At 35.9% G+C, this 16,027-nt stretch overlaps 1 protein-coding gene across 2 annotated transcripts; it reads right to left on the bottom strand.

Moving 5' to 3' along the window:
• Nucleotides 1-233: 233 nt before the first annotated feature.
• Nucleotides 234-15,024, bottom strand: LOC110027201 (ATP-dependent zinc metalloprotease FTSH 5, mitochondrial-like). Of its 2 annotated transcripts, none has more exons than XM_020728534.1 (7): nucleotides 14,872-15,024; nucleotides 13,204-13,285; nucleotides 6,560-6,820; nucleotides 4,615-4,851; nucleotides 4,411-4,535; nucleotides 2,447-2,923; nucleotides 234-1,343 (listed from the first exon to the last, which is right to left on the bottom strand). In XM_020728534.1, exons 1-7 carry the CDS (start codon nucleotides 14,896-14,898, stop codon nucleotides 444-446), a joined length of 2,109 nt encoding a protein of 702 aa, XP_020584193.1. In that variant the 5' UTR covers nucleotides 14,899-15,024; the 3' UTR covers nucleotides 234-443. The 2 variants fall into 2 exon arrangements, with proteins under 2 accessions (XP_020584193.1, XP_020584185.1); XM_020728526.1 differs by lacking the exon at nucleotides 14,872-15,024 and adding an exon at nucleotides 13,594-13,738.
• Between the last annotated feature and the right edge of the window lie 1,003 nt (nucleotides 15,025-16,027).

The raw sequence follows: 16,027 nt of genomic DNA, 5'->3' as shown, positions 1-16,027 counted from the left end.
TATGTGATGTTAACAATTTGAGTGATATGTATGTAGATATTAAACTTTAGGTGTTAGATATGTAGATACATAAGAATTGTGAGGTATGCATGTAAATTTTTCAAAAAAAAAAAAAAAAAATACAGTATAGAGAGGTGGATTTCCCATAATTAGTAAAAGCAAATGGCCTCAACTATTCATTACTGTGACAATTAGCTCAATAAGATGTTTAAAACAACTAAACATCCACCAAATTTCCAGTCATAATACAATGCAAAATCCCTTTGATTCTATGTTTAAATAAGTGTGAAGTGTAAACTTGGTTAAATACACATGCCTGAAAAAATGAAAATGGATATTAGAATCACCTCTCTCGTGATGCTTTCAAGCCTGTAGCCTCCATGATGCAAGAGAACCACCAAATTTAATCAAATATACACACAACAGCCTGTAAAATTTGTGCTCTAAGATCCCACTACTGGTTGTGCAACCCCCTTCGCTTTCACCGCTGCAGAAGCAGCTGCCACCGCCGCCGCCGCAGCTGAAGGTTGCGAAGATGCTGCCGGCATCGTTGAATTCTGCTGCAACGGAATTACCGCCGCTTGCTGCTGCGAGTTAACCTGAGCAAGCAAATGCTTGATCTGAGCTCCAGTTAAAGTTTCCTTCTCCAATAGAGCATTGGCTAAAGCATGCAACTCTTTGTTATGATTAGACAGAATAGTTTTTGCATTGTGATACGCCCGCTCCAGGAACTGCTTCACCTCTTTCTCAATCAAAAGCCTCGTCTCTGTGCTCATGCTCTTCCCATTATCATCATAGTTATGCGCAACAACTCCCACCTCCTTGCTCATCCCATACTTTGTCACCATGGCTCTAGCAATGGAGGTCGCTTGTTGAAGATCCGACGAAGCTCCAGAAGTGATTTCGTTCTCCCCAAATATAAGCTCTTCCGCAACGCGTCCACCCATGCAGACATCAAGCCGTGCGAGCATTTGCTTTAGAGAGAGGCTCGTCTCATCCTTGTCGGGCAACTGGGCGACCATACCAAGAGCCATTCCACGGGGCACGATCGTAGCCTTGTGGACGGGGAGAGCGCCATCGGTATGAATGGCGACAAGAGCATGACCGCCTTCGTGGTATGCAGTTAGCTTCTTCGACTCGTCGGAAATCACGGCAGATTTGCGCTCGCTACCCATCATTATCTTGTCTTTTGCGTATTCAAGATCAGCCATGGTGACAGCTTTGGCCCCATCCATGGCAGCCTTGAGAGCAGCCATGTTAACCAGGTTTGCAAGGTCGGCGCCCGAGAAACCGGGCGTGCCTCTTGCTATGATTGACAAGTCGACGTCATCTGCCTTCAAGATCTGCGCCAAATAAAAATACAAGAAAGCAGGTAAAACAATTAAAAATTGCATACCAAAGTGCAAACAAAATTAGTGTAATGCCTTGTAATCTTGTTAGTAGCAGAAGTAGATGGACAAGAATAACGTTGCTTTGTAATTCAACATGCATGAACGTCTTATGCAACAATTATGGTATTGGTATCCAAGTTTATTTAACAGAGCACAATATTTTGCAGGCTTACAAATTACAATAATTTTACAGGTTTCAAAACATTTTTTATCATTTTATGCTAATTTTTAGACTTTGGTTCCACAGAATCCACAAATTAGCCATCTTTTCCATTTTTAATGTACCTGAGATACTTAATGGAACAACATAGGAGCTGTAACCTGGCTAACTGTACCATTTGCATATAACTGTGTGGAAAGAAACACCATGCTTCCCGTAGAATGGATTTGCTAGAAATTTGAAAATATTATTATAAACGGAAATTCACAGACATAGCACACAATACTTTATGTATCTGCATATCTCACACCTAAACTTTCATATTTACATACATAGAACTTTGGTGCTTTAAAACTAAGCATGAAAAGAAGTGATAATCGTGCTATTTTTTATGTGATATTAACGATTTGAGTGCCGTGTAAATATGAAAGTTCAGGTGTGAGATGTAAATACATAAGAATTGTGTGCTGTGATATTTATGTAAATGCCCCTATTATAAATTCTCAACTAGAATGGACTAACTAATAGAGTTTCATATACAATTCCATTAATTGATCTGTCTACTGAATTTCAGAGAGTTTTAAGGTCCTGCAGTACTACCAGGTCAGATAGAGTATTCAAGCAGCTGGTTTAAATACCAGCAGATGCAATGTAGCAAACAAAACAGAAGAGAACATCAAGTGACGGTATATAATTTTAGCTGCAATTTAAAAACAATATTATTTAAGAAGATTTACATGCATACCACTCAATATCTATCTATTTACATATCTAACACATAAACTCCAATTACTTACATGCATACCACCTCAGCTATGCATGAAAAAAGAGTCCTTCACTTTTTAAAATTTAAAATGGCGGTATTTTTTATGTGTTACGAAAGGTTTTGACTCACCTTAGACATATGGGATTCCATAATCTGTCTTCGACCCTCGACATCTGGATTCGGGACAACAATATGACGATCGAAACGCCCAGGCCTCACCAGTGCCTTGTCCAATGACTCTGGAAAGTTTGTTGCGGCGATGACAATAATCCCCTCGTTTTGCTTAAAACCATCAAGTTCAACAAGCAATTGATTAAGTGTCATCTTCATGTACTGCTGATCCTTTGGATTACGACTTCCACCAATTGCATCGATCTCATCAATAAAAATTATACAGGGAGACCGCTTTTTAGCTGCGGCGAAAAGGTCCCTAACCCTCCTTGCTCCTACGCCAACAAACATCTCTTCAAACTCGCTTCCACTACAAGAGAAAAAGGGAACTCCAGCTTCTCCTGCAATAGCCCGAGCTAACATGGTCTTTCCAGTGCCAGGGGGACCAACAAGGAGGACGCCTTTTGGAAGCTTCCCACCTAAGCAAGTGAAACGCTGAAAAATAGAAGGAAAATTTACATAAATACCAATCAATTCTTATCTTGTTACATATCTAACACCTACACTTCAATTTTTACATAAATGCCACCTTATCTATACATGAAAAGGTGTATTTCACTTTTTAAATATTAAATAGTGGTATTTTTTATGTGATAAAAAAGATTCAAGTGTTATAAATGTAAAAAATAAAATTTGGGTGTTACATGCATAAATACATAAGAATTGGGTGATATATATGTAAATTAGAACAGTAGGAACTAAGACATTTACTTGTTTAACACCTGGTGTCAATTTGATGGTTTGTATCATATAACCTTTCAAAAGCAAATAAAACCTAATTAAAATTATAAAGCATGTTCTTAACAAAAGCATACAATATAAGTTTAGTGATGCTTTAACCTTACAATAACTCCATGTAATGGTATTGCCATAATGACATTCAATAAGCAATGTTACTCATTAAATATCCACGTGCCTACTTTGTTAGAGGACATAATCCTTAAATTTAAGGTGAAATAGATTTTTGATAAGAGGTATTTTATTTGTTTGATTTGTCCTTATGCTCGGGTGGTTGAAAATACCACTCAAACGTTATGTATTTACAAATCTAACACCTAAACTTCAATTTTTACATACAGCCACCTTCCCTATTCATGAAAATATATTTCACTAAAAAGTTAAAATAGAAGTATTTTTTAAGTGATAAGAAATATTTGGGTGATATAAATCTAAAAAGTAAATTTTAGGTGTTAGATACGTAAATACATGAGAACCAGATGGTATGTAGTTAAATGTCCCTAATATTTAGCCATGGCATAGGTAATCCTTAGTTCCTTACTAACATACAATGTGAATCCTTGTGATATAAAGCTTATGAGACAAATGGTTATAATAGATATATCATGTCTATCTTGGTTATTAATGTGCCGGAGTACAATATAGTTATATTTGGCTTTGGGGATCTGAGATACCATTGTCAATATTAATCATATATAATTTCACATATATGATTTTTAATGAATTTAATGACTTTTCATACTTCAAATTTATGCAGATGTGCAATGAAGCTTTATGTTTATGCAGATTGTTGAAGGTATAAATCTTCAGAGGAGAAAAAAAAAAGAAATGGAATTAGCAACTAAAGCAAAAGCTAAATAAGAATAAGATATTGCAGAACAATGTTATGTATAACAACCAATTAAAATAATTGCATAAATATTTTTTTCTAGGAAGATTTACTTGCATACCACTCAATTCCAATGTGTTCACCTATCTGACACCTAAACTTCAATTGATATATATATGCCGCCTTACCTATGCGTGTAAAAGGAAAATTTCACCTTTTAAAAATTAAAATAGTGGTATTTTTTATGTAACATGAAATATTGAGTGGTATAAAAGTACAAAAAAGTTTAGGTGTTAGATATGTAAATACATAAGAATTAGGTGGTATGTATTTAAATGCCGCTATTTTCTTTTACCATAGGATCCCGAAGGTAATGGACAATTTCCTCTAATTCAGCTTTAGCCTCATCAACTCCCTTTACATCAAGAAATTTTGTGCTAGAATCCATGATTGGCTGCACCTCCTCATGCAGTCCAAGCCCTGTGCAGCAATATTAGGATACAATTTGGGTCAAACGATAATTACGAGAAATTTAAGATAATTCCAGGCAAAAACATACCTTTGCTAATTCCTCTATCCTCAATAAGCGCACCAACCCCAGAAATCACAAGAAAGGTAAGTGCAATAGTGCGAAATGTGCGCCATAATTGCTCTTTAAAATTACTGGTTTCTGCTGTCACCATGTGAATCGGAGAATTTGCAGTCCCAAGAACCCCCTCTTTAGTTGCTAAACCCCGTTTCTTCAAGCCTGGAATATTGCTGATGCTCTCCTCGTTCCTCAACGAATCAGCCATACCTATATTAAGATACATATATTCACCGGATTGCTGTACTTCAACTAGCGAAATAAATCTGGATTGTCGTACTTCAACTAGTGAAATAAAGATGTAGATTAACAGAAGAACAATCCAGAAAACCACTACATATTGTCCAAGAAGCAAACTATGGATAACTAAGCCCCAGTTGCATCTGCCATCTCTAGCGGCCAAGATTTAAAAAGGCATTCAAGATGCCCGCCTCTCCATGAGACATGCAGTAAGCACCTTAAGGCTTCCAATTTCGAGTCTAAATGAGGTCTAAACCCTTTGCATTCAAGACAGGTCTCAAGCTTATACACCTCGAGACACGTGAGGGGAGCGAATCAAATTAACATTTATATATTGATACCGGAGTTACACCCTAATAAAGATAGAAAATCAAATATTATCGTTGAATTCAAAAAAGAGAAATACAATCACACAAATGGAAATAGATATAGCAACATACTAGACTCAAACGCAACTAATGTTGTATCTCAAAGGGGTGGTGGTCGATTAAAAAGGATGGAAAGACGCCGGGTGGCTGTGGTGGGCTGGTGGAAAACTGCGGCAGGGAGGCTGGAGAGTGCGCTGCAGTGGAGCTGCAGGAGAGAAGATGTGGTTGGACTGCAGAGGAATGGGAGGCGTGACTGCAGAGCAGCAAGAGAAGGTCAGAGGGATGGCTGGGCAGCAGGAGGAAAGGAGGGATGTGTGGCTGAGCAGAGCAGGGAGACTTGGTGTCTTGAAGGGCCGGGAGGTGTGATGGTTGCAGGGAACAGTAAAGATGCTATCCTTCGGGGTGGCTGCAGTAGGGAAGAAGGCGGCGGCGGCAGAGGGAACGATAGGGCGGAAGGGAAAGTCAAAATATAACTACCAAAATTTGGTCCAAATATCCAAATGAAACAAAAGAAACTGAAATATAAACACAATTTTTTTTGTATTCTTAGCTCTAAAGGTAATAGAAGTGCCAAGAAAGGATATTTAAATTCACATTAACAACAATCCTAATGTACCCATCACAAGGCATAAAAAGACAAAAAAATATGATTAAGTAATCTTGCATTGAAGCAACGCCTACATAGAAATCAGGACCAGAAATATTATAAAAAATAACTCTTAAAAAGTGCAAAAGCACCTACACAATATCAATGTCTGTCACAAGTAAACTATAAAAGTTATGCAATGTTGAATGTAAAAAATAAACTTGGAAAGCAGATAGCATACTCAAAGAAACTCCTAAAATTAACTTGAGAGTCCCAGGTACTAAGAAACTTAAAGAAAAACTCTGGATAAATCAGTAAATCGGTAGTTTCTGATGCAAATAGTCCAACATCAATTGCACAGCCAACAAATTAGAAGCATAAGCAACAAGATAATATTCATGAAAAAATATCCTTATTGAGAAGGGCATTAATGGAACACGAATGCATGCATAAAAATTCTACTTAACCAACAAAAGAACGGAAGATTTGCATACATACCACTCAATACCTATGTATTTACATATATAACACCGAAACTTCAATTTTTACACACCTATCACCTTACCTGTGTATGAAACTGTGTATTTCACTTTGTAAAAGATAAAATAGTGGAATTTTTTAAGTAATTTGAAAGATTTGTGATGGTAAAAATGTAAAAATTAAAATATAGGTGATAGATATGTAAATACATATGAATTGGGGGTATGTATGTAAATGCCCATACCTCTTTGTAGTGTTTTTAGCAATGAGCTTTCATCGAGCCTGTCAACCTTAACTAACGCTTTAACATACTCAGCAAGGGCAGCAGGGTTAGAATGTAATGAAGGCCGACTTTCAAATAGCCGAATAACCCCTTCTGGATCTCTTCTATAAAGTTCTTTAAGTAGAGTCATATCGCTAGGTGAATCTGCATCATGTAGCCTACGAGAAAAAGCACCAGCATAACTTGATTGCCATCTTTCATGATAATTTCCAAGATGACTTCCTGAAATAGTTGACAAAGAAAAAATGCTGCGAATAAATATTCTTAGGAAATAAATAGCCAAATAAAACGATTACAACTATGTACAACCAAAACTTGTGTTTTTTTAGAGCAAAATAATATATATTATAATTTAACAAAAAGAGTTCAACCAAAACAAAAAAAAAAATTCAGCACTGCTCTTCCAATTAGGTTGTGCATTAATTGGAGGAAAAAAAACAGAAAAAATGAGCCAAAACAACCTTATTCCGACAGTTTGGCTCATAAATTGTCAATTCACTGTTGAAGGTAAAAATAGAATTTTAAAAAAAGGAATTTTAAATGAATTAATGCCATCCCTGCTCTCGCCCTAGTTAGGGCTGTCAAAACGGCTCGTTGTTTGTGTAAAACGGTTCGTTGTTCGGCTTGTTAAGTAACTCATGTTCAATTTGTTCAAGCAAAAAAGCCAAACACATAAAATTTTTTTGCGCTCTCCATAATATGAACTCAAAGAAAGTTTTATTCATTTTGTGTTTAGCTTGATTTGACTAGACATAAATAAATTTTGATGAGTATTATTTTTAAATAATTTAATTGACTACAAGGCTACAGATATTTAAAATTAATTAAATTTATTAATTTAAAAAACAGAATAAATATATATATAATTCTATTGAAATGAATATTTTAATATAAATAATAAGATTTAAACCTTGCCCCTAACCTTAGCATCTTACGGTCGTGTGACTAGGCTGTACAAATGGTTCGTTGTTCCTGAATTACTCGTATTCGCCTCATTAAGCAAACGAGTTGAACACGAATAAATTTTTTAAGCTCGATATATAAATGAGTTGAGCACAAACAATGATATGTTTAACAAGCCGAACACAGATAGTGCCTAGGCTCGCTCAAGCTCGGCTCCTTTACACCCCTAGCCCTACCTCAATAATTGCTCCCACATTCTTACTCTCTTGTATTGATATAGGCACAAAATATAAATCTCAAATAGGGGGTCGTCTTTCTCTTCTTTTGGACTCGGGAAAAGAAATGCGGGTATTGCAGTGTACGGGACCTCCCATCTCCAGTATTTTCTCCCTATCCCGCACAATTTGTTAGCCCTAGCCACATGAACCAGAGGTCAAACACTTCTTCCACCCTCCAGTTGCAAATTTTGCCTCCTCCTCCAATATTCGCAAACAGCCCGCTCAAACCTTCCTTCCTATTTGTGCCTGCAAGCTTTGCGATATGGTAAGCAACTATGGGATCGCGGCGTACAAAGACCTTTGAAACTCTCGTCTGCCTATTGTTTCTAACAAGACCCACTCGAGATTGCACGCAGAAACCCAGTTGAAGCCCTTTTCCCCTCTAGTTCGCACACAGAAGTAGCCTGCTCTCCCTGTTCGCCTGTCTCACTCGTGATACAATCATGGCTAAGGAAATAAGGGAAAACAATTACGGGAAACGACGGGATCGCAACAAACAGAGACATTTGAAACTTATGTTTGTAGAGGGGAACGAAGCCACATCTTTAGTCTCGTTGTCCTAGTCGCTCCAATAAGCCGCCAAAACCCAAAACTCCTCTCTATTCTAAAAGCCCTCATCTTACTTATTTGAGCGATATTGTTGCGATTATAACAAACAGAGAAAGCGACAACAAGATCGTGACACACAAAAACTTATGAAATTCTCATTTTTCTTTATTTCCACTTTGTCTTCCTCTACAAGAAGCAGAATAGAAGCCAGTCATTAGCCTCTTACATATTCGACCATGACCCCAGCCGCAAGATGCACCCATATTCACTCCTCAACCCGAGCCAACACATCAGCCCTATTTCTTTCCCTCCCATTCTATTTAACTGAAAAAAAAATTGATAAGAAGCTTCTGTAAGATATAACTGGGAGGCTCTTCCATGAATGGCAATATAGCGGTAATGGAGCATTGACCAAGGAAACGCTGGTCGACCATTTTCAGAGACAATATTCATAGGAGTGTTGAGATTAATTGAGAACGAATACATGTCTTATAAACGGATGAATTAGAATGCTCCTTTATGGCTGCAATGTCTCACGACACTGATTAGCGTATCTTATAGATAGTTGGGCATGTTAGACACCCCGATGCAGTCCATTAAATGGGGACGATGCCAGACGACAGTCGTTTTTTTTTTTGGACTTACATATGACTCAAACTTTTGAACTCTATAAAACTGCACATATTTAAAATGTAATTTTGTAAACTTGCAAAATAATTCAAAATGTGAATTTAAACTTAAAAATAACTTTAAAATATTAACTAAATTGATTTAATAATGTGACAACAACAATAATAAAGCCTTTATCTCACTACATGTGGTCTGCTACATATTATTAATGGAAGCAAATAGGCAATTATAATCAAGCATACTTGAAAATAAAAATACAACACACGTGACACAAACTTGTGTTACGGTGAATCCCAACTGATAGCGGTGACGGTTAGGTGCCCTGGAGAGATGCAGCAATGTAGGAAAGGAGTTTTCGAGCTGTGAAAAAGGAGTGACTGCGATTTTAGGCGGCCGGAACAGTAGGGCAGCAAGAGACAGCAGTCCAAACAGCAGCAATTTGCTGTTTGTGACGGCTGGATAGCAGGAAAACAGCAAAAGGAAGGTGTTGTGTGTGTGATAGCAACGGTACAGGGTTGGGACAGCGAGGGTAGCGAGGATGGAGCACCGGAACAGCACTAGCAGCAGTCATGGGGAGGCTAAAACGCTGTGAGGAGTCAAAAACAGTAAAAGGGAGGGTTGGCAGCAGATTCCAAAAGAAGACAGCAGGAAAGAACAACAATGTTGACTGTCCTAGGCGGCCACAACAAGGAAAGACATTGGTAGCGAAGCAAGCGGTGTAGGGGGATAACGTTACTACCTCAGATGAGTTACAATTGAAGCACATTTTCATCTTTAGATACAACCCTCAAAAAGGATCACTGGAAGCTGGCGGCTATCATGAAAAAAATATGAGCCAAATCTAACCTAGAGCAGAACAAATAACATATATGTAGTCTCAGGATAAAGAGGATAGGACCCCGCTCCAAGTAGGAGGGAAGCATGAGCAAGGAATGACAGCTCTATCCTCTATCACTTTGACCAAGCTAGTCGGCCTGCGGCATTTGCCGTGTCCCCGGCCCTGGTCCTGCCCCCACCCCCAACTTCCAATGTCAGTGGCATGGTTATGCGGTGGAAATTGGCACTCAAGCATCAATTTTTGAATTCTTTGAATTTGCAAATAAATTAAAATATGGAATTTTGAACTTGCAAAATAATTCAAAATGTGAATTTGAACGTACAAATAGCTTTAAAATGTTGACTAACTCGATTTAATAATGTGATGACAACAACAACAACAAAGCCTTTATCTCACTAAGTGGGGGCGGCAACATGAATCTTTTTTCTCCAATGTCTCCTATTGAGTGTCATATTTTCATTTAATTCTCATACATTAAGATTATTATTTATGCAACATGCCCAGCGTCTTTTTAAGTTTACCTCTATCATTCTTACCAAAAGTTAAATTCAAAACATCTATTCTCCTAATAAAATTATCAGTTGGTCGACGATTGGATTTAATAATGTGATAAATGAAAGAAAATTTTAAGTAATTAAAAATTATCATCATTTTTAATTATAACAATTGAACATATGGTTTGATTTATAAAAGGCTCAATAGCCCACTAGTGATTACAAATAAAAGCATTTCAATGAATATTTAAATTAATCGTTGAATTTTAAAATTATAAATTTGAGATTTTAACACACAAAGAGTTAATAATGCAAGAGCAATTGAGCTTTTAACACATGAAGACCGAAAGGCTCTGAATGATAGATGTTCAAAATTAAACCCAGATTTACAACATCCTTGGCAACAGACATAATGGAACAAACATTATTAAATCAATTCACCATAACACAATATTAACTAAATTGATTTAATAATGTGACAACAACAATAATAAAGCCTTTATCTCACTACATGTGGTCTGCTACATATTATTAATGGAAGCAAATAGGCAATTATAATCAAGCATACTTGAAAATAAAAATACAACACACGTGACACAAACTTGTGTTACGGTGAATCCCAACTGATAGCGGTGACGGTTAGGTGCCCTGGAGAGATGCAGCAATGTAGGAAAGGAGTTTTCGAGCTGTGAAAAAGGAGTGACTGCGATTTTAGGCGGCCGGAACAGTAGGGCAGCAAGAGACAGCAGTCCAAACAGCAGCAATTTGCTGTTTGTGACGGCTGGATAGCAGGAAAACAGCAAAAGGAAGGTGTTGTGTGTGTGATAGCAACGGTACAGGGTTGGGACAGCGAGGGTAGCGAGGATGGAGCACCGGAACAGCACTAGCAGCAGTCATGGGGAGGCTAAAACGCTGTGAGGAGTCAAAAACAGTAAAAGGGAGGGTTGGCAGCAGATTCCAAAAGAAGACAGCAGGAAAGAACAACAATGTTGACTGTCCTAGGCGGCCACAACAAGGAAAGACATTGGTGCGGCAACATGAATCTTTTTTCTCCAATGTGTCATATTGAGTGTCATATTTTCATTTAATTCTCATACATTAAGATTATTATTTATGCAACATGCCCAGCGTCTTTTTAAGTTTACCTCTATCTTTCTTACCAAAAGTTAAATTCAAAACATCTATTCTCCTAATAAAATTATCAGTTGGTCGACGATTGGATTTAATAATGTGATAAATGAAAGAAAATTTTAAGTAATTAAAAATTATCATCATTTTTAATTATAACAATTGAACATATGGTTTGATTTATAAAAGGCTCAATAGCCCACTAGTGATTACAAATAAAAGCATTTCAATGAATATTTAAATTAATCGTTGAATTTTAAAATTATAAATTTGAGATTTTAACACACAAAGAGTTAATAATGCAAGAGCAATTGAGCTTTTAACACATGAAGACCGAAAGGCTCTGAATGATAGATGTTCAAAATTAAACCCAGATTTACAACATCCTTGGCAACAAACATAATGGAGTATTTAAAAAGCTTAAAAGTGAGCTGAAAACTTCAGCTTCAAGGACGGGAGGGATTCAGATTAATTCACCAATAACACATTTATAGAAGAAAGCATGGGGAGTCACATCAAGCTAAAGAGCTGCACATCATAATTTGATCTTAATAGAAAATCACAAATACATATCCAACTTAAGAGCTAGACAAAATGATATTCATTCATTGTTAGGTTTGAAATTCCCTCAGAGAGTTTTTTTATTATAAAGTTTGCTTATTTGTTTAATTTGTTTGGAAAGTTTTTATTATTATTATTATTTGACAAATTTGTTTATGATAAAAGCATAATATTTTGTTTGTGTTTTATAAAACCATATATAATACAATATTGTGCATCAAAAATTTGTCGGCATTGATCTTAAAGAGATACAACAATCCAGAGGGAAGGGTACAGTGAAGGCCCGATGCTAGAAAATCGAGCGAAGTTATGCGAGTCAAGCCAAAAAGGCAAAAACCGACCAAACCATGAGGCGAACAAAAAAAAAAGACCGGATGATTCAAGCAGAAGTCATTTGCCCAGAAACAAGACAAAAGAACAGTCGAGCCAACCGCTACAAAGAGTTTCAGCCCGACATGATAGCCTATCCTCCAGAAAGGTCGATCCAAGGGAATATCCAGTTCCACAATATCTCTAACCATCTCATGGACATCCAGAGACTCCTCACCAAGGATTAAAGATTGACAGTTAGATTAGATCAGCAGACCGATTCATACAAACTAAGCTTGGCCGACCAAGCTAATCACATCGACCAGAAGCTAGTTATGTTTAGTCGGTCGAGCCAGAAAATAGTCGGATGATAAGCTCATACATGTAAAATACTAAAAATACCCTAATACGGACCTCTTTCAAACATGGGCAAGAATATAATATCACCATTGTACACTCTTTATAAATAAGGGAAGCATTTTATGAATAAGACGCGACGGACTACCGTTCATTCCTCTCTCTTTCTATCTATCTCTTCCTATTTACATTCTATTCTTTGGGTGTGATTCACAGACAAATCATGATTTAACAAATAAATATATGACGCATTCATATGCATAATACCCAATTCCTATAAACTTACATATCTAACACCAAAACTCTAATTTTTACATTTATTCATATCACATCAAAAATACTACTTTTAAAAAGTGAAAATTACCTTTTCATGAATAGATAAGGCGGTATGTATGAAAAAATTAATGTTTTGGTATTAGATAAATAAAAATATAAGAATTAAGAAGTGCATAACTAAATTTTCCTAACTATATAAATATGTAAATGCATCAGATCAGATGGGCAAGAAAATAGTCATTATGGGACAGACTAATCTAAACAATAATACTCAATACTAACCATTGTCGACCTTGTACAAGTTAGGAGATGGATGACCACTTAATTTGTGAGAAATAGGGCACTTTAAGTGCCTCTTACCAACCTGTTGAAATAAACATAGTAGATTTAGTGCAAAAAAAAAAGCATTTACATACATAGCACACAATTATTATGTATTTACATATCTAACACCGAAGCTTTCATATTTACACACATACCACTCAAATCTTTAATATCACATAAAAGATAGCACTATTATCACTTTTTAAAAGAGGAAAACACCTTTTGGGTATAAAGCACCGAAATGTTATGCATGTAAATATGAATATTTGGTTTGAGATGTGTAAAATACATAAGAATAGTGTTCTACATTTGTAAATTTCCGAAAACAAAATGTTAAAGTAAACCTACGCCGCCTTCACACTTGAGCTTTGACAATGGCATGCAAAATTGTACATGTAGGTAGGAATGGGAGAGAATGTGATTAATGTTAAGGGATTATGAGATGAATAAAACTAAATCACAGAGACTGCAAAGGAACGAAGAAAGATGAAACACAAGCTATTTGTACAGCAAGGAAAGCATACCCCAGAATGTATTTTTTCATATCAAACTACAAAAACATGAAATTTCAACCATCACAACTGAATGTGAAAGCAATTAAGTTCTGGAAGAAATAAGTTTAGGAGTTTTAGCTAGCAAATCAATTTGTAAAAAATGATTTTCAAATAGCATGAACAGCTTGAAAATGCCTGCACATGGCGAAAAAAGAGACCAAAACCTATAAAATGATTTAATCTCATTTAAACTTTCAAATTCAACTGTAGTCTATTGCACATCAAACTTAAATAACAATATATGATACTAGAAATCAAAATACATTTAAAAATGGACAGGTTAGAATGAAAATATGATTACATGACTTTTAATAATGAATTAAAACAAAATAAAAAAACCACCCAAAAAACCAGATAGAATCAAAAGATGGTAATAAAGTGTAAACATGCTTAATTTCTGTGAGTGAAGAAAGAGATTCTTGTTATGGCGTCGTTTGGTGGGTGGAATTAGGAGTGCACTGTAAGAGAAATGTAGAAGTTTTAAAAATCTTGAAGTTTGGTCAGCAGAAAATAAATGCAATGTAAAATTTTAATTCATTTAGAATTCATTTAAAGTTCAACATTTATTTTATATTGAACTAAACAACCTACCATGGAATTCAATTGGATAGACGGTCAAAAATCAAATAATGCACCCCAATGAACCAAACTCCTCCTCAAATTATGAAAAAGGTAATCGTGCCTTGACGACAATGCCACTGCTTTTCAAATTTTGAACCTGAAAAGGTTCAAAATTGTGTGAAATAATTAACCTCTCAGGTTTCCTTCACAGGCACCTCAAAATGAATTCTTATTTGCCTCGATATCAGAAGACTCGTGCCCTTAAATACACCCTTTTCTTCTTTCAATGACAGACAAAAGATCATCCATGTTGTGAAATATGTGTACAGAACTCACAAATTTTCTAGATCAAACCCCACAAGATTGAATCCCATAAGTAGATAAACGAAACAGAAACTGAATCTGATACAGATTCGCACACAAACAGTTCAATCGTCTCTTGCTCTAATAAAAGAAGGTTCCACGAATCGATCACTCGGATAAATCATATGATGAGGCAAAGAAGTCGTACCTGCGTAAGGAGTTGCCTCCAAGCCATTACCCGGCCTCAAGCTCACGCGCCGTCTCTCTCTCTCTCTCTCCCCCCGATTAGAAGGACGCTCGATCTTATCAGCTCTAAGGTCTTTTCAATTTCTGAATTGTTTGACGCTTCGAGCTTGTGCACCAAGGCAGCATTTAACACTAGTTTGCCCCAGGAAATAAAGCTATGGAAAAATACATAAAAATATAAATAATATGAATATATAAATATTTATGATATTATTTCTAATATCAAAGAATTTTCATCATCACACATAGAATTCAACGTAAGATTCAATAACTTTTAAAATAAATTGTATTTAAATTTTATTTAAAATTTATTCATAATTTTTATTAATTTTGGGTTGTTATAGCTGTTTGAAGAGAAAAAACTGTTCTTCAAAAAAATATAGTGATTATTATATATATATATATATATATATATATATATATTTTAAAAAAAAAAGTTTAACTCAGACTTTCTAACAGCCACTACAAGTAGTCAGGTCCCGTGAAAAAATGCAATTTCAGCTGCAGTTTTTTGAGAAACAAGTAAAATGTTGTTTTGACAAATAGAAAAAATGATGATGCAGCGCCACACCACCGCCCCAAACGCACCCTAAGTCAAACTAACCGGCTTGACAAAACAAACAAAAAGTTTCTCCAATCAGAGTTGGATCAAGCCAATATTGAACCATTAAATCACTTTTGTAAGCTTTCGGTGTCTAATTAGAAGTCAAATGAATTTCAAATTTGACAAGCATATAGTCGAATCAAGTGTCTTGACAATATAAATATAACGAGTTTACTATTATTCGATTTTGACATCATTAGGACACTCAAATGTTCACATAACATCATATGATCCAGATAATTTTTTTGTCATTTGATGAAGTTGTATGAATTTTTTTTTATTAGTAATGAGTCTCTCTCAAACTCTATAAATAGAGTCACACACCCTTGTAAAACTAATGACCTAGAGTGAAGTTTGAAAAAGGACCTAAAGAAGGACTTGACTTAAGAAGTGTGTCGTGGAATCTTAGCATACATTGTGAAGTAATGACGTCGCCCCACAAATGGTGTAGTAACACGCCCCAAATGTGAAGCAACAACACACCTAGAATACAGTATTACAGCACACCCTAAAA

The sequence above is a fragment of the Phalaenopsis equestris genome, unplaced genomic scaffold (genome assembly GCF_001263595.1).
Source record: "Phalaenopsis equestris unplaced genomic scaffold, ASM126359v1 Scaffold000002, whole genome shotgun sequence".
In the NCBI taxonomy this organism is placed as follows: Eukaryota; Viridiplantae; Streptophyta; class Magnoliopsida; order Asparagales; family Orchidaceae; genus Phalaenopsis; species Phalaenopsis equestris.
The sequence above is the reverse complement of the archived record's forward strand: the minus strand, read 5'-3'. Positions and strand labels throughout refer to the sequence as shown.